The 23,353-nt window shown below is 38.5% G+C and overlaps 1 protein-coding gene across 4 annotated transcripts in view; it reads left to right on the top strand.

Moving 5' to 3' along the window:
- Positions 1-23,353, top strand: part of FYB1 (FYN binding protein 1) — a 93,107-nt gene that overhangs the window by 52,974 nt on the left and 16,780 nt on the right. For 3 of the 4 annotated variants that reach the window (XM_072416626.1, XM_072416623.1, XM_072416624.1), the window contains exons 3-14: positions 2,815-2,956; positions 6,651-6,685; positions 7,634-7,653; positions 10,449-10,495; positions 12,151-12,259; positions 13,560-13,716; positions 14,081-14,219; positions 15,962-15,978; positions 16,562-16,628; positions 17,817-17,939; positions 20,996-21,015; positions 22,720-22,780. In XM_072416626.1, the coding sequence (XP_072272727.1) occupies positions 2,815-2,956; positions 6,651-6,685; positions 7,634-7,653; positions 10,449-10,495; positions 12,151-12,259; positions 13,560-13,716; positions 14,081-14,219; positions 15,962-15,978; positions 16,562-16,628; positions 17,817-17,939; positions 20,996-21,015; positions 22,720-22,780 (937 nt within the window). The remainder of the gene's footprint in view (positions 1-2,814; positions 2,957-6,650; positions 6,686-7,633; positions 7,654-10,448; positions 10,496-12,150; positions 12,260-13,559; positions 13,717-14,080; positions 14,220-15,961; positions 15,979-16,561; positions 16,629-17,816; positions 17,940-20,995; positions 21,016-22,719; positions 22,781-23,353) is intronic. The other variant, XM_072416625.1, reaches the window with a different exon arrangement.

Raw genomic sequence — 23,353 nt, 5'->3', positions numbered from 1 at the left:
CAGAGAAGCAAACTGCTCATTGCTTAATGAGGAGCTAAACTCAAAAATTCCTAAAACAAAAAAAAAAATCCATTTACCTTCAATCCCACAGCACAGTCGATTGGTCCGGAGGTGTCTTCCATCGGGACCAACGTCGTGCCAGCATCCATCTCATAGCCAACATGCCGGGCTTCCTACGTCACCCAACCTAGGCACAAGATCGGGTGAAGTAGGTTGGAAAAAAAACTTGCCGATCTCACTGTGTATGCGTAAGATTGGCAAATTTTTCTCTTCTCACGAAAAGGCTCCTTCTGCACATGCTCGGGATACTTACGGGCATGTGCGAAAGGAGAAGCCAAGAGCCTTCCGGGACGCGTGACGTAGGTATCCCTGGAGACTTTGCGCTCCCATTCATTCTCGATTGCCTAGGCGATAGAAATTTCTATGTAACCCCTAGCAACCTTGAGAGGAACCCTGGTTGAGTAACATTGGCTTAGGTAAAACTTAATTTAGCTTTGGATAGAGTGGATGTGTTAGACCATCTTCCGAGTTTTTATATAAGGGTGATTCCCCTCACTTTCCTGTAACTTGCAACTTGGGGACAGAAAGTATTGGGAAATTCCCACAATGGGCAAAGACAGAAAAAAAAAATTGCTGCATATATAAAATGCAGGCAGCCAGAAGTCTAAACACTAAGACTGACAGCTTCATGGGCAGTAGGAAGCTCTGCAGTTTGTTGGTTAGATGATGGAAAGGTTTTGGAGGCTGCTGCTGGTGTGTGTAGGCATAGGTAGACATTTGAGGGTTCCCAGCACTTTACACCTATTGCAGGTTTTTTTAATCTCCAAATTGCCATTTTTAGAGCAGACTTTCACTGAGATGATTATGCGGCTATCTCTGATCTGTTTCTAAAAACAATCCTGATTGCCTGGTTCATGTTTTGGTCCTCTGAATACTTTCTGAATCACTGACCCAGATTAAGGATGCAGCTCAGGTGTTCAGGAAATTGCTGCACACTTGTTTCAGATTTGTTACTGACGCTACACTACCAAAATCAGCTCTACATCCAGGCAATTAGCATCCTTTACAATGGGTTCAGCAATGGCAGCAGACATATTTACTCATTTACTTTGCTTTAACATTTATTTTTTTTTGGTGCATTTTATTTTGTTTTAGCTAATGAAAGGTACAAGGGTCTAGAAGAGTAGTTAGCCCTGTGGCCTATTCTGGCTCTCCACAACCATACAGCTATCCAAGAAGTGCACAGAATTTCTGCTAGCATTGTCATCGCAGCCCCCTCTAATGATATCTTCATGTCACATGACATCACAAACCACACAAACTGTACCGCTGTGTGTACTCCCTAGAGCCCCAAATAATAATTGGAAGGTGGAACTACACATACTGGACAATTACCTTTCTTTAAGCTGAAATGCTACAGATAAATTCCTCTTTTGGTATATTTATCTAACAATACGTATCTGATAGTGTATTACCTTTGAGTCACTATACTTTAGATTGTTTTTGATTAAAAAAAAATTATATAATTTACAAAAAAGACAAAAGAAATACATTAGCTTAGATCCAAATATTAATGAACTGGCTTTTGGCTATGAAGTGTGGAGTTCCTTTTAGCCAATATGGTAGCTTAAGGGTTATTTAATACTTGGTAAAAAGATTTCAAAAAGGCGTCAATCACTTGCCTTTGGAACTGATCCACCCAAACGTGTTAACATAGAATATAATCTGTATTAGTATGGCACATACTGTGCCTTTTGGTGCATTGTATTGCAAGATGCAGTTTTGGGGTGTTGAGCTGTGCCAACAATACATTCAAGTTGCTTTAACCCATACAGAACCTTTAAGTGGCCCTAATGCGCTCCTCCTCAGCATGTACTGATTATTTTTGCTCCCCCAGTTCTTCGTTTATTGTTTGGGAGAATAGTAAAGCTCTGTAGGGGACCAGGGACTCATTTTTGCCTCCCGGTGTGACAAAGCTAGGCCAATCACCAAGCACCATCGCTGCCACATTAGAGAAAGGGGAGTGAGTTACATAGTTCTTGATACCCAGAAATATTTTGTTTGATCCTAGCTGTTTATTAGGGTAGCAGGGAAGTGAAGAAGGGATAGGGTACAATTACATGAACTTGTTGATTTGTCCTGTGTTAGTGATGCAACAATTTGCTCTAATTCAGCCTTTCTCAGCTTTTTAAACATGGGGGATCTCTTAAAATAACTTTTAGGTCTTAGTGAACCCCTTTTATAATTACTATATCCACAGCTCACAATATACTAGCATGATGGTCAGAAAGAATGTCTCTTATGTTGGTAACCAGTAGAAAAAAATGCCAATCTTACAGATAACCAAAACCATCATGATGTCAGTGTTAACTAACCTTTGAAGCAAAAATTGCTCATTGCTCAGGGAACCCCTCTGGATGAACCACGGATCCCTGATTGAGAAACACTGCTAAAATTAGTCAAAAGGACAGGGTTGTGTTTCCAAAGCTCAACTCTATCCAAAACATCTGTATTTTTTTTAAATTTGGATAGAGCAAGAAATGGTTAAAACTCTTGGTACTGTGACAATCTTCTCTTTTTTTCTTTTGGAAGGGTGTCAAACAGAACAGGTAGTAAGAGTAAATCTAAAGAGAAGATATAGGGAGTAACACATACCTGACCATTGGCTGGGTTGGGCTTTACCAAAAAATGGCTAATAATGACAGTTTTCTCTAATATATTTTAATTACAATGTGTCATTATTTTCAGATTATGTTCTGTTTGCATATGCATTGTATTAATTGATAGATATATCTATGTGCTTTTTATCATTAGGTGGAAAGGTACCGGTCAGTGAACAGAAGTCATCTGCGCTATCGTCTGCATTGCCTCCTCCTCCACCACCCATTAAAACACCAACTGGCCCCTCACCAGTTCCAACTTTACCACCCAGAAACATCAGACTTCCAGAGCCTATGTAAGTGATGCTTGTAATATTTTTGCTCAATAATAAATTTTTCTCAGCCGAGACAAAGGTCACAAACTCTGATTCGGTGTTGGACCGCCTTTAGCTTTGGTTACGGCACACAGCATTTCATTGGACCTGTATAATGTCACAACATTTATTTTCATCCAGAGTTGCATTGATTTTTCACCAAGATCTTGTACTGATGATGGGGGAGTCAGACCGCTGTTTAAAGTCTTCTTTAGCACATCCAAAAGATTCTCAATGAGGGTATGGCCTGAATTATTTTATTAAATGTCTCATGCTCCCTGCACCACTCTTTCACAATTTGAGCCTGACTAATCCTGGCATTGTCATCTAGGAATATGGCTGTGCCATAAGGGATCAGAAATTCAGATCCATTGTTGGAAAAACTTGGTCATTCATTTAATTCAAGTATCCAGCTGAGCACAATTTTTGGGTCCATACCATTGCTAAACCTAGACCTGACCACTCCATGAGTCTCCTTCACATTACAAGCTGCATATAATGTTTTTGTCCATACATATATATAAGCATAACTTTGTCTTTTTTTAAAAATAATGTAAATTGAGTGAGAGTTGGGGGACGGATGTGGTCTTGTTGAGAAGCAGAGTTTAGAGTGCAAAGCTTTTTGTTCTCGCAAGCACTTTAGATGTAAATCCACTCCTGCAGTTAACAAATTGTATTTCTTTCTGCACAAGTTTCCTTTTAAACATTTTTGAGAAAACTAAATGCATGCCTGTTGATTTGTAGATTTCCTCTATCTGATAGTGGTTTTGAAGTGATCTGTCAAAAGATTTCATCAGATGTTGCTTCATTCTGTTGCAGCCCTCAGCTAGTCTGCATGCAAATTCTGACCTCTGTACTTCCACATTTTGTTACTGAAAGTAGCTGTGACTGATGGGTCAACCTTCCTGGCAGAGAACAGTGGCTCCATGGCGGGGTTGGCAATACTCCTTCTTGTAAATGACAGACCAGTGCTGTGCTGGATAACTAAATAACTGAACACTAATGCCGGCTATTGTAATTCCTGCAGTGAGGCACCTTCCCATGGTTCCCTCCCTTCTCCATAGAACAGAACACATTCTTGGCTAGTAGTCAGTTAACATGTCTGTATAGTGATCATTTACAAATAATATCACCAGAAAAGATCACTAACAATTGTTTAGAACAGGGGTCGGCAAACTCTGGCCTTTAAGCCAGATACGGCCTAGCCGGTAGTTCGTTCTGGCCTAACAGCCCCCCGGCCGATCCGGGGGGTTGTCGGTGGATCGGCCAGAGGGCATTAGGAACTATCGGAGCCGGAGCTGTGGGAGCTCCGGTGCCGCCCCCTTGCAGTTTCTCCCCTATTTACAGCGGCCGGCGTTGATACTTCCGCCACCGCGGTAAATAGGTAACGCTCCCTGAAGGTTAATCCCTCTCTTCCGCAATGCATACAGAGGAGAGGGATTTCACTTCAGGGGGTGTTCCCTGGTGGTGGGCAAAGCCATTAGGGCAGGTCCGGTCTAGTGTGCTCCCGCCCACCCTATAAATGGCCTAGGGGGCTATAAAACTTTGATGACCCCTGGTTTAGAGTAACAATAATTGAGCATCTGTATATTGCTTTAGTATCAGGAAATTGCAGTCCCAGCACAGAAGGCCTCAGACTGAGAAAGGAAAAAGCAACACAAGTGTCCATTAGCTAATAAGGAACTTGCTGATAAGAGGAAAGAGAAGAATAAAAGAAAAGATGAGCTCATCAGTAGGCTGCTTCTTTTTTTACAATCCAGTCTCCGGTTGACAAGACCTGTGATATTGAATTGCAGCAGAATTAGGTAAAATCTCCTGCACCACTGACCATAGCTGTGTAATTGGGCTTCAACCCACCTACCATTTGAACTGGAATATATATTTAAGCACTCTAGAGGTAGCTCTACTGCAAAGGTAGGTATATGTATATTTTTTTAACATATAGGGCCTGATTCATTAAAGCTCTCCAAGGCTAGGATACACTTTAATCAGTGAAACTGAATGATCCAGCAAACTAGGAATGGATTTTTTCAAAGTCATTTGCTTTTTGCTAGCAAATGTTTTCAATCCTGGACCAGATCCATTCCAGGTTTGCTGGATCGCACAGCTTCACTGATGAAAGTGTATCCTCTCCAGCTTTCGATAGCTTTAATAAATCAGACCCATAGGGTCCAGAAACATTTTACCCTTTACACTTAATAAAGAAAGTCCATAAAGTTTCTCAATAATAAATGTTCTAAACAGTTTGTAGAAAGCCCATAAAAATGAAAGGAGAAATAAAAGCAAAATTATTTGAAAAACAGAACTCTCTTCTAAATATAAAGCAGGATATTGCTTTAAAATTATGAACTCTTAAGTATTACCTATAAACATTTAACTTATGTAAAGCTGAATTTTAGGAATCATGTAAATCTACCTTTGCAGTAGGGTGCCCCTGCACTCTAATGCTTGTTTAGGTCTTGGGGAAATGTAAAAATGAACCTTACCTTATGCCTTGCTTAGTTGCCTGCAGAGGCTCCTCTTCTATCCAATGATAAGATGGTGGGCAAGCCCTTAGTGTCCTCACTTGCAATGAAGGATTGCTGGTCTTGCATAGCGGGGGATGATGTCAGAGCCTCTAAACATGGATTGGAGAAGAGGCTGTGGGGGACCCGTCATACAGAAAAGGAGCCTGTGGGAGCAAGGGAATAAAGAAAGTAAAAGTCTGTTGTACTTTCCTGCTAGACAAGAATTAACAAAAAAATGGGTAGCTCCACTGCAAAGGTAGGTTTGTTTTCCTGTAGGTTAACTCCTTCTTACTCACTTACCTTTATATGCAAAATGTTGTCAATGCTGACCCCCTGACTATGCCAAAATGCAATGGCTCAAGCAAACTGAAACTTTCCTGAAGAGCTTTGGTGGATGAACAGTCTTTAGCATCTGACACTCTTTTGCAATAGAATTTTGACCATTTGCTTTGAGCTATGGCACCATCCAACTTAAAGCATACCCAAACTCAGAAATTTCACTTTACATAAAAGAGTAGACAACCCTTTTATTTAATGTAAAAATTCTGTTTGTTTTTTAAGTGCAGCACCCTTTTTTTTATAAAAAGGGGATCGAGAACTAATGGGAGCGCAAAGCCCCACGTGATACCTATGTTACACATCCTGGGGGGCTCTTGGGTGCTCCTTTTGCACATGCCCGAGCATCCCGGGCATGCGCAGAAGGAGCCTTTTTGTTTGAAGAGAAAAATTTGCCAATCTCCCACATGCACAGTGAGATCGGCAGGTTTTTTTTTCCAACCTACGCCACCCACGCCTGGGTCGGGTGACGTAGGAAGAAGAACCAAGGAGAAGATGGCGGCACCCGGCTCGCTGGCTAGGTGACGGATGACAGCATGATGCGGGACCTGATGGACGAGACCCCTAGACCAATCAACTATGCTGGGGATTGAAGGTGAGTGGTCTTTTTATTTGTTTTCATTGTTTTTTTTTTGTTTACTTCCTCTTTAAGCACTATAAACTACAAACAAAACGTACTGGCCCTCTTACTTACTAGTGAAAAATTCACTAGGGTGCTTTTAGGGTAACTCTATGGCCAGGGTTTGTGTCCTCCAGCCATGGAGTTTTATTTATGTGATACTAGTTATAATTAGTTATTGCAATGCTAATAAAATGTCCCTTCTTATCCACAGTGTGCCCGATGATGATAATTATGATGATATTGAAGGTATGCAGGCTTTGTAGAATTTACTTGATTGTGTTTGTGTTTTTTTCTTCATAATTAAAATTCACCATTTGCTTATAAATTGTTGGAGTGAAGTATGAAAGGAGACATAAGAGTAAAGCTTAGAAAGGTCTGTGGTAGAATAAAGCCAAGTACAGAGGCTAGATAAAAATGATAAACAAGAGATTCTGAATCAGAGAATCCCAACAAGTGAATCCTAATGAATGAGCGGTCTTGATTAACGATATCACAATCTACAATTCCATGCATATGCCAAGAAAGCTCCCATTCGCAGATATGACAATTGTTCTAATCAATGCAATAAGAATCTTTCTTTTGGAAACTCTCATTCAGAATCTCTTATCATAATGACTTTTATCTATCATCTGTATGTAGCTTTATTCTAGCATAGACCTTTGTAACCTTCTCTCCTAAGTCTCCCTGCATGCCTCAATCCTAAATATAACAGCATTATTACACTAGTACAAATATTATCATAATTTACTATGTCAAAAATGCCTGAAAATTATTGTACACCAGCATTAAACATTGTACAGTTCAGCACAGGAAATCGCATAACAGACTAAAAGGACTATTATTATTATCCAGTATTTGTATAGTGCTATGATATTGTGCAGCGCTGTACAAAGTCCATAGTCATGTCACTAGCTGTTACTCAAAGAGGCTCACAATCTAATGTCCCTACCTCAGTCATATGTCAATAATGTAGTCTAAGGGCAATTTTTTGGGGAGAAGCCAGATATTGTCCTGGCCGAGATCAAAACCTGAGACCTAGCACTTTAAAGGCCAGAATGCTAACCACTTAGCCACCATGCTGCCCATATTTGATAATATAACTATTTGATAAAAATATAAAATAGGGAACTATTATTCTTTTTTTTTCAACTACTATAACATGAATGTTCTCTAAATGTATGTTCTCTTTTTCAGGACCAACAATCAATGATATAGTAAGTAATGTTTTCACTTGAGAAATTGTTTTGTATTGTATTATGTATGTGCAAAGAGCAAGTATTGGCATTTTGCATGTTAATGCAAGTCTATGGACAGAACACATATATAAGCTTATAATATATTTTATAAGAGACTTTATTGGTTTCTTGCAGTCTGTTATCTAGGATGCTATTTGCATGATACAGAGATAACTGATACAGTGTGCCGGGATTTCTTTTCCATTGGCCATTGGTACCACACCTAAAAAAAAAAGAACTAATGGAAAGCTGCTGATGGTTACAGAATTTGCATTTAGTAAAAGCAAATCTAAGTTACATTATAAAACATAACCATCATTTGCCCGTTATACCATGCCTGTATATGACCTACTAATGACTTCCTCACTCATAACCTCATCACATGATAGGCTTTTCTAGGGCTTCCCAACTCTTTGGAATGGCCTTCCTCGCCCTATTCGGCTTGCTCCAACTTTCTGGAGCACTCAAACTTGTCTACCCGTCTTCTTCTGTCTCTTAAACCCTCGCTACTTCTAGTACCCCAGTGTATTTATTTAAATATGGCAGACTAGTTTGCTTGCTTACCTGTGATATACAGAGGGAAAGTTCAGGGGACAGAGTTTTGCTTTGTGCATTTACACAGGACTTCTATACTTAAAGGCCAGAATTCTAGAGCCACCACGGCCCACCCTAAAAACAGGCTTAGCTAACACAAACATTATTGTGTCAACAACATCAGTGCATTTACCATACCACAGCAGAGCAGCTGGTGTAAGTGCTAAATTATAAGTTACTACTGTTGCTTCTACTGCTACATTTCAATAATATGTGTGATGCAAAGCAATACATCTTCTTCATTCTGCACTAGAGCTGGGAGAATTAACCTGGGATGTGTTTGCTTTAGTTTTGGTGAACCCATCATTGCACACTTATGCTGCAAAATGCTACCCTGTACTTAGTGACAAGAACAAGATGCTTATACAAACAGATTGCATTTCCTTTAGCCATTAGTACCATACCTAAAATTAAAAAAAAGAACCAATGTAAAGCTGTTGATGGTTACAGAATTAGCATTTAGCATTTAAAAGCAAATCTAAGTAAAATGACATAACATAACCAACATTCGTCCAATATAACATGCCTGTATAGGATTGGACAACATGGAACTTTACAGGCCAAGGAAGACAAATCTAATCATGTTTCTTGTAAATAATAAAATTATATATCGCTTTTATTGACAAATATCGAACACATGAAACTTAGATTAAAAATGTACAATACCAGCCATATTCCTGTCAGGGTCACCACCAGATTGGTGTTCCCCTTCAATTTCGACACGTTTCATGGATAGATTCTGCTTCTTCGGGAACATAACAGGAATGTCTACAATCAAGACAATACTAATAGACGTGAGACTTCATGTACATCAAATCTCAGGTACATTCACATCTATAGCAAATTAAGATGTACAATATATTGAAATTTGACTTTAATTATGACTGATGATTTGTATTTTGACGTTTTTTTAAAAAATTTATGTATTGTCTGGATTATAGATATTCCTGTTATGTTCCTGAAGAAGTGGAATCTATCCGTGAAACGCGTCGATATTGAAAGGGGAACACCAATCTGGTGGTGACCCTGACAGGAATATGGCTAGTTTTGCACATTTTTTAATCTAAGTTTTATATGTTTGATATTTGTCATTAAAGCTATATAATTTTATTATTTACAAGAAACGTGATTAGATTTGTCCTTCTCGGCCTGTAAAGTCCCATGTTTTTCGATCAGAATCCTGCTAACATGACATGGTTGGACACTGCACATGGGTAGTAATGCCTGTATATGACCTACTAATGACTTCCTCACTCATAACCTCATCACATGGATGGCTTTTTTTAGGGTTTCCCGACTCTCTGGAATGGCCTTCTTTGTCCTATTCAGCTTGCTCTTTCTGGAGCGCTCAAATTTGTCTACCTGTCTTCTGTCTCTTAAACCCCCTACTCACCCACCGATCCATATCCCCCCTCCTGTTGTGTGCTGCTTCCCCCTTCTCTTAGATTCTAAGCTTTTTGGGGCAGGGTCCTCTCCTCCTCCTGTGTCACGGTCTGTATCTGTCTGTCATTTGTAACCCCTATTTAATGTACAGCGCTGCGTAATATGTTGACGCTATATAAATCCTGTTTGCAATGATAAAATTTGCTACAAGTGCAAATGGTAAATGTGTAAAACTTGCTGCAAACCGAACATAGTGGCAAAGCACATTTCATTCCTTTTCTACGCTAGAAAATGGCAGCTTAAATCTGAATGGCTGGATTAGGCAGCACAGAACCTCTCGCTTTTAAAACAAATTATTCTGCACACCATTTGGACCCCGTTGGCTTGCCATGTCAGCATCCACCTAAAACATAGGTCTCCGTCTCTTCCGGTCTTTTACAATTTTTGGCTTGCCTCTTTTTATATCCTTCAGTCATGGAGGTTTAACATCACCAGTGGACATTGCATGGGGTGGCTACCCTGGGAATGGCTGCCACTGCAAACTGATCCACCTTTGATATTTTGTATAATTCCTCCTAGTATGATGAGAAAAGAAAGAACCAAGGAAGGCAAAATATAAGCAGATTACATTTCAGCTCTAAATATAAATTAAAATTGACCCAAAGCCTTCTAAATTTCCCTTTGAAGCAAGCACAACTAAATGGCTTTGCATTCTTTTGTTTGTTTTGTATCTCTGTAAATTACACTTTTTTTATTTCTGAATAATTCATGTTTTATTGTTTCCTATTATTCTACAGAGCGAGGAGAGTGATCAAGAATTATATGAAGGACTTGATGAGCCAAGGTATATATAATATTATACTGATTGTTTTTCTGTGTTAACCCAAAGGGTGATTCATTTTAATGAGGAGAAGAAAATGAAAACAAATTGAATGTGTTGGCATTCAAGCAGCTTTATCTTTCATTTTATATAAAATCTTTTATTCTCATTTTATTTTCTTCCTTTTCCCACCTAAAGTTGATCAGTTCTATTCTAAGCCAATGACACCCATGATTTAAAGGAAGTGGGTTAAATGACATTGGCTATTGCTCAACCCAGAAGACATGGGACATCTAGTGGTAGCAAATAAGTACTGCAGGAGACAGCTCCAGATTAAAGCCAAGTATTGTTCTTTTACATTTGGGTTATTACTATATACTATATACATACAGAGGTATATTAAATTACAGGATGTTCTGCACACTTATTTGCAAACAAACTCCAAAAACAAAGCAATGTTCAGGATTTTTCCCATGCAGGGGATCAAAATCATCTCAGTATTACTAGATTGTAAGCTCTTCGGGGCAGGGTCCTCTCCTCCTGTATCACTGTCTGTATTAGTCTGTCATTTGCTATTTAATGTACAGCGCTGCGTAATATGTTGGCGCTATATAAATCCTGTTTAATAATAATAATATTAATAATGACAAGAAAACACAAAATTTAGCCTCTTGGCTCTCTCTGACACTCTACAGAGTTAGTCTAACATAACCAAACTGTAGGAGACCTTCTCCCAGCTCACAAGCTTCACACAGCCCATACCTGGCCTCAGGCTGCAACCTCCCTGCCTCACAGGCTGGTGCCTTTTTAACAATAGCCAGGTGCACCAGAGCCATTATAAATTTCAATTTGGAAATGCTGGGAAGGAAAAAAAGGTTAAATGTAAATTTCCTAGTTCAACAGTTTCACTTTCTATATCATTTTGTAGCTATGAATCAATAATATGTCACAGGTTGATGACTAAAAAGCAGGCAGGTGGGTGGCACAGGAAAACTGAAGTAGTGGAATAGTTAGTTGTCTGCCTGGCTATGTGGTATGGCAAGGATGAAGTTGGAAATTCAGTGTTATGGCTTCCAGCAGTGTGAACTTTTACTATCACTCCCTTAAGGCTGCTCTTGGCTCAGATGTTAAATCAGTCGATTCGGTCATTCGATTGAAAATAGGATTGGACCAATTACAGCCACCTTAATGATGCCATGGGGCCACACAGGGCTCCCAACCAATAATATGTGTGCCTTAAAAGAAAATCACTCAAAGCCTCAGACTGATTTCTGGAGTTCAGGTTATAATAAAAATGTATTATTTAGATGCAGCAGATCAGCCTTTCTCCACCTTTTTTAACATGGGGACCCCTGGAAATAACTTTCTAGTCTTCAGGGAACCTCTTCTAAAAAACTATATCCACAGCTCGCAGTATTTTAGCCTAGTAGTCAGTGGAAATAATACTCCTCTTACAGATTGGTTTCTAACAAACTGACCTGAGAGGCACAAACTGCTCATTGCTCAAGGAACCTCTAACAAACTCAGAAGGACCCTGGGTGAGAAACACTGCAGTAAATACTTCCTAATCCTTCTGGCATTTAATCATTTAGGAACAAATCATAACTGGGAAAAGAGTATTTGTTATTGTATACAGTTAGTGTTTCAGTTTGATAAAATTCATATTTTTATCACTGTAGAAAAGAACAAGAAAAAAATGAAAAGAAAAGAAAAAAAGAACTGGAACAAGCTAAGAAAGAGCAAAGGGAAAGAGAAAAGAAGGAACAAGAAATACGAAAGAAGTTTAAGGTGAGCATATTTGACAGTTTACCTAGTAGTCGACAACCTTTTTGGACCCACGAACCAATAAATTTACCGGCTCCAGACCGCGGAGACACAACCCGCCCACTGCCCTGAGCCTGCGATCCATGCGGGGGACATGGTCTGGAGTCCTTCTCCTGACCCCATATAGGGGCACACCGGCCAGAGCTTCAGACCACTGCTTTAACCAATGGGAAAATCACATGTGACTAGGAAAACCAGATGGAGGAGGAGTGGATGCGGAGAGAGGTATATGGCTATCAGAGATTTCATTAGAAAAGAGTAGGCATGCTTGTTGTGGGAAGGTCATCGCAATCACTTTAAAACCTTAAATTCGTATTGTTTATATATTTCATTAGCATGTTGATGGTAAGGGGAAGGAAGAACTTTACCATTAGGTGGGACTACCCCTTTAAGGATTTTTACCCTCACTTAATAAAGGTCAGATGACATGCCAAATTTTACAGTTGCCACTGTAATTACTGTAGTAGCATTTTTAGAGGTGTAACTGGTGATCTTTTTGTTATAAATCACACAACTGAGGGTTTGTGACCATATACCCTTGTCTTTCATGATCTTCTACAAATAATAAATCCAAAGGTGCAGAACTGCTTAATCCTAATAATGTTGAGCCTTCCCTGTATCAGGACTTGTATCAGGACACTTTACCAAAATCTTGGCATGTTTCCATTTGTTCTGTCAACTGGCAGCCAATATTAATCCAATGAACTTTGTTTGAGAAACAAACTATTAACTTCTCTTCTATGCTCCCATTTGGTCTGCTAAATATACTTTTTAATCTAGTGCACTCTTCTTATGCTGAATATGATCTATTACAATGTTCCTATCAGTGGCGGATGTACCCAACATTGGGCCCCTGTGCAGAACTGACTTGGGACCCTTATGGGAGCCCTGAATGACTAAGAAGGGCTTAGGGCCCTTATGCAGTTGCACCCTTTGCACCTTCCTATGTTCGCCTTGGTTCCCAGCTATATCTGGAGACTATAGATCATCTTCCCTTTATTTTCTAGAAATGAGGAGACAGAAAGTTTGTGTTGTTCTAACCTCTTTGGTGGCAATGCTGCTCCTCCATTGATAGAGTATAAAAGAGCATTATCACCCAAGGACAAGAAAAGTATTACTGGTAGGATCAACTGGTGAACAAAAATCGAAAAGGAAACTATTGCAGCCACTACGGGACTATTGTGCTTTAATATAATATATCTATAATATAAAAGATTTGTGATCTTGAGATTTTAAATACACTTTATTGTTTGTTTCTCCACAGTTAACAGATAAGATTGAAGTTATCCATCAAGTCAAGGCATGTGTGGATCACAAAGGTGGTAAAAATGAACTTTCTTTCAAGAATGGTGATGAGATTGAGATATTACGTGTTACAGATAATCCAGAGGGAAAATGGCTGGGAAGAATGAATGGAAATTGTGAGTATATGTCAAATTAATAGTTAACTAAGGGAACCCAGTTTTAGTCAGCAAGAAAACTCATGTAGGTCACGATACCTCCAATGGAGTCTGAATGGAAGGAAAGACCCATAAAGGGATTCCATTACACCCACACTTTTACTTTATATAATGGAGTGGGGGTCTATCAAGGGTTTAGGGGGTCAAGCTGTGGACCGAGGTCTAAAGTTTCAAGCTATCTAAATCTAAAACATTTTGAATTATAACATTTATATCAGAGCAAAGATGCAATAATACAAAGTATACCGAAACAAAGATTTAAACCTTATGATTGGTATATTGGTAAAGTTCAATACAGTACTTTACAACATTCTTTATATTTTAGATGGTTACATCAAAACAACAATGGTGAATGTTGACTATGATTCACTAAGGAGAAGGAAAACAGAAACTTTGCTCACTCCCATAAAACCAGATCCAGACCAGGAAATTTATGATGATGTTGGAGAAGATGAAGCCAGCCAGTAAGAATCATGGTTTATAGCTCTTTCTATTAGATATACTAACTTTTGCATGAATCTTTGCCCTAAAGCAGTGGTTGCCAAGCTTTCAGACCTCATGGATCACTAAATTCATAATTGTAAATCCCGCGGACCGTTAATATGATTTTTTTTAAAAAAGATAAATACATGTGTAAAATAATGGTCTCCCTAATGGTGCCTGACAAGGACTGTGGAGGTTCTGATTCATTGATCAGCTCACGGTAAAGTGAAGTATTACTATTGTTACTATTATCATTAGTTGCATTATGTTTGGTATTACTAAAGAAAAGCAAAATATTAGTTTGTTTTTTCTCACTCAGTATGGGTTTATTTAATTCCAATCTAAGACCAAACAAGAAATGATAGTTATTAAAGTCAAATTATTTGATGACATTAAATATAACAGGTAAAGAAAATACATAGTTGAGGTCATGCTTACCTAAAAGAACATCTGAGAAATAAATAAAATAAAACAATGGAATAGGAATCGGTATTCGGGGAGCGGGGTGACTCTTACAATGGTGGAAACAATACTGAAGCGTACAGCCCTCATACAACTTAACACTACACTGACGCCTCCTTGTTTTTCTGTCTCTAGTACGGTTCATGAATTTAGTGCAATATAAAGGTGAAAAATGTCATTTAGAATATAAGAATTTTTTATATTAATATTTTTTTTTTATTATTAATAAAACATAAAAATTGCAAAATATCTCCAAATTTTTCTGAGGACCACCAAAATTTTCTTACAGACCACCAGTGGTCCACGGATACAACTGCTGCCCTAAAGGGTCTATTTATAAATGTTTTCATCCAACCTTTACCAAAATTTAGAATGGTTTTTGCGACTTTATTTTTCTTTTATTTTTAACATTTGATTCAGTTAGAAAATGTATAAATCATTAGTAAAAGTTGAATCAAACATTTCCTAGTTAAAGCTAATGTGAAAAAAATACTGTAAATGTTGGGTAAAGTAGAGTCTTCAGGGATTTATACATTGACAATTGATAACAGGATGTCAGTTATATGTCTCAAATATACCTTTTAGTTGTATACATATATAATGTTTACAATTCAAACTGGTACTCATTTAAACGGTTTTGGATAAATTTCTTGTTTTTAAACTGATTTTTTATATTTGATCTATCTATCTATCTATCTATCTATCTATCTATCTATCTATATATCTATCTAAATATTTATACTGTTTATTGAGATTTGGACCCAAATGTAGAACTTTCAGGAACTCACTTTCCAAACTTCAGGGCTTTCTCCCCACTTTTTTTTATCAAATCAAAAATTAAAGAGTGTTCCTCCAAGCAGGGGTTGTTTACCATTCTAACAAACAGAAATCACATATTATCAGCTCCCTGGCTACATGAATGCCAAGCTTGGACTGTACAGGCCAATTTGGGTACCCTTGCCCCATTTTTTTGCTGGGCAGAGACCCACATTTATGACCCACTGACTCACAATAGTCTGATCGGGGCTCCTCTCAAGAAAGTCAGACAGACATTGACACCTTTGGGCTGATTTATTAAAGCTCTACAAGTCTGGAGAAGATACACTTTCATCGGTGAAGCTGGGTGATCCAGCAAACTTTGATTGGATTTCTGAAAAGTAATTTGCTAGCCCTAGCATTGAATATGTTTAATTATAAAATAATGTGTATGTAAGAGAAGATCTGTAACTCAATTAACCCTATTTTCTCTCTTAATTCACAGCTCTGCTGGAAACTCATGTAAGTATAATAGATGAGTAGAATTTACGATCACCAAATGGCCCTCAAACATGGAGCTTACTACCCATGTCTTTTTTGGTGGCTTTGACTTTGCACTACAAATCAAATGTTCCAGATGTTGATCAAGCTGTGCCAAGCCATAAGGGTATTTGCTTCTGCTGGAATGGTGTTTGCAGTGGGTAACAAGAGAGCTGGGAGATTATATATATCTGGTGTCCATAAGTACAAGCTCTACATCACAATACACCTACCGGCCTTTCCTATCACGGTTCCTTGTGATGTGATCGCTTTTTTCCCAACATTTCCCAATGGAAACCTGTCATGGCAAACATAGGGAGTCACCAGCATTCTTTTTATTGAAAGTCATAAAAGATACGCTTTATAGATGGGGGGGTTGGTTTGCGGGGTCAGTTATTGAAGCTTAGTCCTGAGGTTATGAAAATGCGTTATAAACTAAAACATGTAACAGTTGGGCATTTTCTGGCTAATAAAAGTAGGGAATTTTTCTTTACAATGAAACTAACTAAATAGTTAGTGAAGAAATATAGTGCCAAGTTATTTTTTGGTTGTTTTGTTTTTCCAGTCTTTCCACCTCCACCAAGTAATGATGATGACATTTATGATGGAGTGGATGACGACATCCCTGACAAGTGAGTATTCTATGTACTTAGTAAAAATAATGAAGCCACCACTAACACATTGTGAATGATAGGAATGGGCACAGGATGCTTTCTCTTGTCATTTGCAACTACTGCATCTAGAAACTAGTACCATGAACTACCAAAATCCACTGTTTTCTATATCACATGTTCATCCTTGTATCCAGTGGATATTGATTTCTTTTTTTTTGGGGGGGGGGGGGACCCCCAACTAAAAGATTCCTTGGTGGGTTCTGCCTAATGTTTAAGTATCACTTCTCCTGCCACATCTATAATATTAAAGACAATTTCCAGGCAAATGCTAAGCACACAATTTAAATGCATTTGTGGAAGCGATTATACTTGCTAAAGAAGTTGTATTTTTGTCCTCCTAGCCCCAAATTGTATGCAGCCCCATAGTACAGCACAGACAGGCGGGTGACCTAATTTACTTTAATTCAGGTTAGAAAATACTGATCTGTTAACCTCCTGCCTACTGCCTGGTTTTGAACAGTGAAGGAGCAGTCAGTATGTTCCTTATTAGCAATAATCCAGCATTATTTAGTTCATCCTTGCCAGGGGTGTAGTCGTAAAAAAAGAAGAGGGGGCCACAGTACTATTCATGGCGAACGCACATGCCCATCATTGTTATGTAAATGTGCCCACCCCACTACACCCTATGTGTCACTCAAAGGGGAAGAAACTTCCCCCAGAGTGATGTCTTGATACCAGAACCTCTCTGTGTGTTCAATGAGACAACCCCCCCCCCCCCGACCACCCTGAGCATGCAATTCCATATGGAGGTCCTTATCCTGACCCAGCTGGGGGGCGGACTGGCCAGAGTCACGGACCATCAACAAATTCTTTGCAGAATAAGAATGGGCACACATGAAATTCCTGAGAAAAGTGAGGGCACGACGGCAAGGGGGATTAGCAGAGGCTGACATCAAATTAATTTCATGCACAAAACAACATTTTTACATCTACCTGGACTTAAGGTTTCAATGTATGATAAATCCAGCCAGAGAACTGAAGCGCCCTATAACAGGGCAGGTAAGCAGGACAGGTGAATAGGCCTGTTCACCAACAGCCCCATGAGAAATAACAAGTAGGAAGTGATTCACACATTGGTGTTTTGATGTTCTGTATCCCTTAAAATGTGATGTCTGAACTGAACGGTGCACTCTACACACTGCAAAGCTCTGTACTGCAGGAGGAAGAGAAAAGCAGCACGTGGTCCTGGTTTAAGAAGCGGATGGGAACCCAAATCAAACAGAAAAATGTAACAGACCATGAAGATAGTGAAGAAAGCGAGTTTGCTTTGTAAGATGATATAAAGAATTAAAACTGACGGCACCTCTGCTTTCAGCAATACGGTCGTACTAATTCATTGACATAACCATGCTACTGTTACCAATCAATACGGTCACATCCGCCATTAATCATTTGCTTTTCTATCAAAGATTAACCAAATTCACCTGATTTACATTTGATTCACTGTAAGCTAACAGAACGACTCAATGCTATTACAACAAAAATAATTTTTAATAAGGGAATATGTTTGGGAGTAGTAAAAGGATGTTAGCAATTGTGTAGAGATTGGTATGTGTTTGTGCAAAAGAAAAATATAGAGAGAAAGACACAGAGTGCCTCCAATCAGCTGTGACTGCAAGTTCCCACGCTCCCCAAGCTGTACTTATCAGCCCGGTGGCCATGGGAAGTGAACTCAGATGAACTATAAGGGAGAAACTTTATTGAGAGTTCATCTGGAGTTCGCATGCCGTCACAGCTGATTGGAAGCACTCGCGTGCCTCCAATCAGCTGTGACCACAGGTTCCCGTGCTCCCCAGGCTGTACTTATTAACCCAGGGAGTGTGGGAACCTGCAATTTATTGGAATTTGCTAAATCGGTATGCAGAAATTTCGCAGACCCATCGGAAGTTCGGGGAAATTTTTGAGATAATGTCAGAGGCATTCTCGCTCAACCCAAATCCTTACCACTAGCAGGTAAAATTCAGAAATTTGAAAAAGTTGACTGCTCTAGAAAAGTAAATTTTCAGAAGTATAGCCACCTCTTGCCTTGCAGGCCATAGTTCGTTTCTCTTCTGGAAATGTCTAATTACTCTCAGTACTGGCCCAGCATTTCCACAGCTTTCCATATAACTATGTAGCTGTTTGGGAGCAGTAAAGAGGAATATAATAATCATTAAAATTATATCAGCCATTCCCATGAGGGATTCTTCAAACTGTGGCTGATTGACCACATTTGATGATGCCTGCAAAATTTTTGAGCCAACACCACTTGGTAGAGCCAACTGCATACCTCTAATTGTTTTTGGTTGTCTATGAAGGTGATATTCTTGTCACCACTCTAGGGGATGGGGGAACCTTTCCAATGGCCACCAATTTAAGAAGCTTTTTTTCCCACTGACCTCCAATCAACTGGTTTTAGTAGGGGTTCTTGGAATATGCCTGTGCCATCAGGGAAGACAAAATTGATGGAATAACCTGGTCATTCAGTATATTCAGGTAGTCAGCTTGGCTCAATTTTGAGCACATAAAATTACTCAACGTAAACCTGACCAACTGAAGTCACCCCAGATCATAACACTGCCCCCACAGGCACCCCAGGTCATAACATGCCCACTGCTCCTACTAGCTGACATTATATTAACAGGAACAATTAGTATTAAAATGAATACTTACCATTCCTAGTGTGTCATACAGCGAAGTGAGCTCATGTGAAAGAACTCAGGAGCATTTATCATGCTCCCTGAACCTCTCTTTTACAAACTGTGCCCAACTGTGTCTTGGCATTGTCATTATGGAATAGAATGGGAAAACCAGTTCATTCGGTATCTTCAGGTAGTAATTTAAGCTAATTTTTCAGGCCCAAAATGTTGGCCAGGCAGTATATTTACCATATAACTTACAGCATACTGGTGTTTTCAGCCACTAGTACTACTGTATTACTATAACATATAAAGACTTTGTGACTTTGTGGGCAATTTTATGCATTCAACCTATTCAACAGTTTAGGGAAGATCCTTTTCTATTGCTGCATCACTGTACCCCTATGTACAAAGCAGCTCAATCAATCATGGTTTGGAGTGGAGGAACTCCAAATTATCAGTTATGGTTTTGGAATTGAAGATTCAGAAAGCTCATTTAGGGTTAATGGTCAGGTGTCCACAAACTTATTTTTCAAGACAGAGTTATCATCCAGGCTGCATTGTAGAAATCCTTAAGAGTTCTAAAAGTATGTAGTTCTTTTTTTTTTATTTGGTTATCAAATTACTAGGGATGAGCAAGAATGCCTCTGGCATTCTTGCGAAAATTTCCTCGAACTTCCAATGGTTCCGCAAAATTTCGGCAAACCGATTTCACGAAACCATCGCAAGAGGAAATTAAAACAGGATGAATCCTCCCGTTTGTACTATCCCCGGGCACTAGAGGTTAATTAACCTCTAGTGCCCCGAGGGTCGCACACTCTTCACAATGAATTCAGCCACAGCTGCAATCATTGAGAAGATGCCCTGCACAGGAGAACCTCCTGAGATTGTAATATAAGTATCTCTTACAAATAATACATTTGTATCTGTAACAAATGTATCATTTGTAAGAGATACTTATATTACAATGTCAGGAGGTTCTCCTGTGCTGGGCATCTTCTCAATAATTGCAGCTGGAGCTGCATTCATTGAGAAGAGTGTGCGATCCTCGGGGCACAAAAGTTTAATCCTCCTGTTCGGCGAGAGCTCAACCTCCTGGTGAAACAAAAGGCCATTCTCGCTTACATTTTCAGTAAGCGAGAAAATCCCGAAAGATTTAATTTTCTCACTGGCTCATCCCTACAAATTACCAATAGGATCTGATCTGAATATCTTCAACACCAACAGCCAAAAAATGTATTAGATTCATAAACAGCCAGAACTCCTAATCTTTATCTGTTCTAATATCACTTACTGTATCACGTATGATTGTACTAACCATTGGCTTATCATTCTGTAATATTAGAAACCATTCTTCTACTTATGAAATGTCTGATCTCAGCATCATACCGTATTTATGTGATTTTTTTCCTTTCTAATATAAATAATGAATAAAACTGTATAGAAATTAAATATAAATCAGAGTGGTAAGTAAAATATGATTGATGTCCTTTTTATCTCAGAAGCAGATATAAATTATTCTTAAATTATTTGACAAGTAAAATTTAGAAGCTGCTTGTTCAGGTTGATGTCAAGGAATTAGGATGATGGTTCCAGTGGTGCAGCCATCCAGTTTTAATGGAAAGGAATAATTTATTATCTTAAGATAACAACTAGTATAACTACATTATAACTAGTATATCAAGCTGTTGTCTTTTTATTTTACAGGTCACATTCATCCATGCATGGTAAGTTGCCACAGCCTAAAGTTTACCCTGTCCATACACTATGCATTGTGATAACCCTGTGATCCAGGGTTATCAGTGAAATCACATTTTCGACATTGTTCTGTATGCCTCTTGAATGTTGTAAATTTTGTTGTGAATGGAGTAGTGGGAGAACTGGTGACTTTCCTTCCCAGTGCCTGTGTGTCCTCTTCTTTTCTTCATATTGAGCACCTGTCCCCTGAAAAGATTGTAAGCTCTTCGGGGCAGGGTCCTCTCCTCCTCCTCTGTCACTGTCTGTATCTGTCTGTCATTTGCAACCCCTATTTAATGTACAGCGCTGCGTAATATGTTGGCGCTATATCAATCCTGTTTAATATTATTAATATTAATAATAATAATATTAGAAAAATTAGCTGCACTTTATCATAGGAGACATAGATCACCATTCATTTATGCATCCAACCATTCTTATCCTTCTTGTCTTCCCACTGGCTGCAGAGTGTGAAAAATTGACTTTATTCCATGTTTAAGGATGGGAATATGGAAGTTACCATTGCTCGCGTGTTTTCACAGGCACACACTCTTGGTCTGGTATTCTTTGGCTGTGTACAGACTATTGGTATTTTACCCTGGTGTTTTCTACCCCCAGACATCCATCGTCCATATTTAGGTGTCTGGGAGTAGTAAGCCTTTGGGTTTTTCCAAGCATTTGCCTACGTAGGCACTTGGAAGTGGCTGCAAAAACCTAAGAAAATGGTTCCTTGTTTTACTTTTTTCTTTGTATTGCGAATGCTTAAAAACACTGGTGCAAGTGTTTGCAAGTGGCACCAATTCAAATCAACGAATTGGTGCTCCTATCCCATGCAGCAATGCTACCATCTCCTACTACTTGTCAAATAAAGGATAACAAGTGGAGTCAATGGGCCTGATTTATTAAAGCTCTCCAAAGCTTGAGAGGATACACTTTCATCAGTGAAGCTGGGTGATCCAGCAAACCTGGAGTGGATCTAGTCCAGGATTCAAAACGTTTGATAGCAAATAGAAAATGACTTTCAAATGAAGAAATCCATTTCAGGTTTGCTGCTTCATCCCAGCTGCACTGATGAAAATGTATCCTCTCCAGGTTTGGAGAACTTTAATATATCAGACCCATTTTTGTCCAATGTGAACCATTTTTTGCAGGTAGTTCTCAGTGATAACAGTGCCCCGAGCTAAGGCTTCTTCTTCCTTTACTGACTAGTTAGCCTTGTGGATTCCATGTCTTTCAACACTGAACAGGCCACATGCCTTTTGCACTCACTTTCTAAAAGAGTAATACAAGTAATGGCTGATATTTCCATTCTAAAAAATTCTATTTGGCCGAAAGTAGTCAAAGATGAATTTCTATGATATGTTGTGGTTACCGCACTTTTCATAATTTTGTTGAATGTGTTCTTATGCATTGACTATGTGTACGAGGTCTGTGACCCCATTAAGTAACACAGTCAGCAAGAAAAACATAACAGGGGCTCTGACTATTTCATGTTATTAAAGAAAATAAAAAAATAATAATTTATACTGTAAAAAAGTAAATTCAGGGCTGTGAATAAATCAAAGATAAAGATAATAATAATAGATAATAATAATAATAATAATAATAATAAATAGATAAAAAGATAATAATAGAAAACAAAGATTGTTCACTTTGTTAAGTTGTAATTTTTCATTCTCATTTCTTTTATGCAGAAAGCGATGTTTACGATGATGTGGAAACTGACTTCCCACCTCCACCTCCATTAGAATCTACGTAAGTATAATATGCTGTAAAAATATGTTCATGATTTAAATTTTATGAATAACGCATGTTACCAGTGAAGGTACCAACAGCTCCAGTGTTGTGTACTGTCCAGCTTTAACATGAGCCTCAAATAGATTCACCCAGTGTGAAGTGAATGATATGAAGCATCATATGCGTGCTGGACCATGTGTCCGTGGTCATGTTTAACCTGCTGACTACAAAACAGTCCAGCGACACAGACACATTAAGCCTGATTTAATAACCCCCCTAGCGCTCTAATTCTGTCCAGATTTCCAAACAAAAAGCGGTACAATTTTTTGCATGGAAATTTATTTTACATTGTAGACCTATAAATAATAGACATAACTAACCAAAATATGTCTAATAGTTAATACATTTAATAAATGTAATAATAAATTTAAAAAAAAAACCCACAAAAAATAAAAGAATAGTTAAACATATAAAATAACTGTACAGTAGCAGGTATAATATGTATATAACCTAATTATATATATATTTTATGAAGATCTCTTTTTATTGGATTCAATACAAAATGATTTGATTTCCCCACCGCTAAGTCCC

This window comes from Pyxicephalus adspersus, chromosome 6, assembly GCF_032062135.1.
Source record: "Pyxicephalus adspersus chromosome 6, UCB_Pads_2.0, whole genome shotgun sequence".
Taxonomy (NCBI): Eukaryota; Metazoa; Chordata; class Amphibia; order Anura; family Pyxicephalidae; genus Pyxicephalus; species Pyxicephalus adspersus.
The sequence above is the reverse complement of the archived record's forward strand: the minus strand, read 5'-3'. Positions and strand labels throughout refer to the sequence as shown.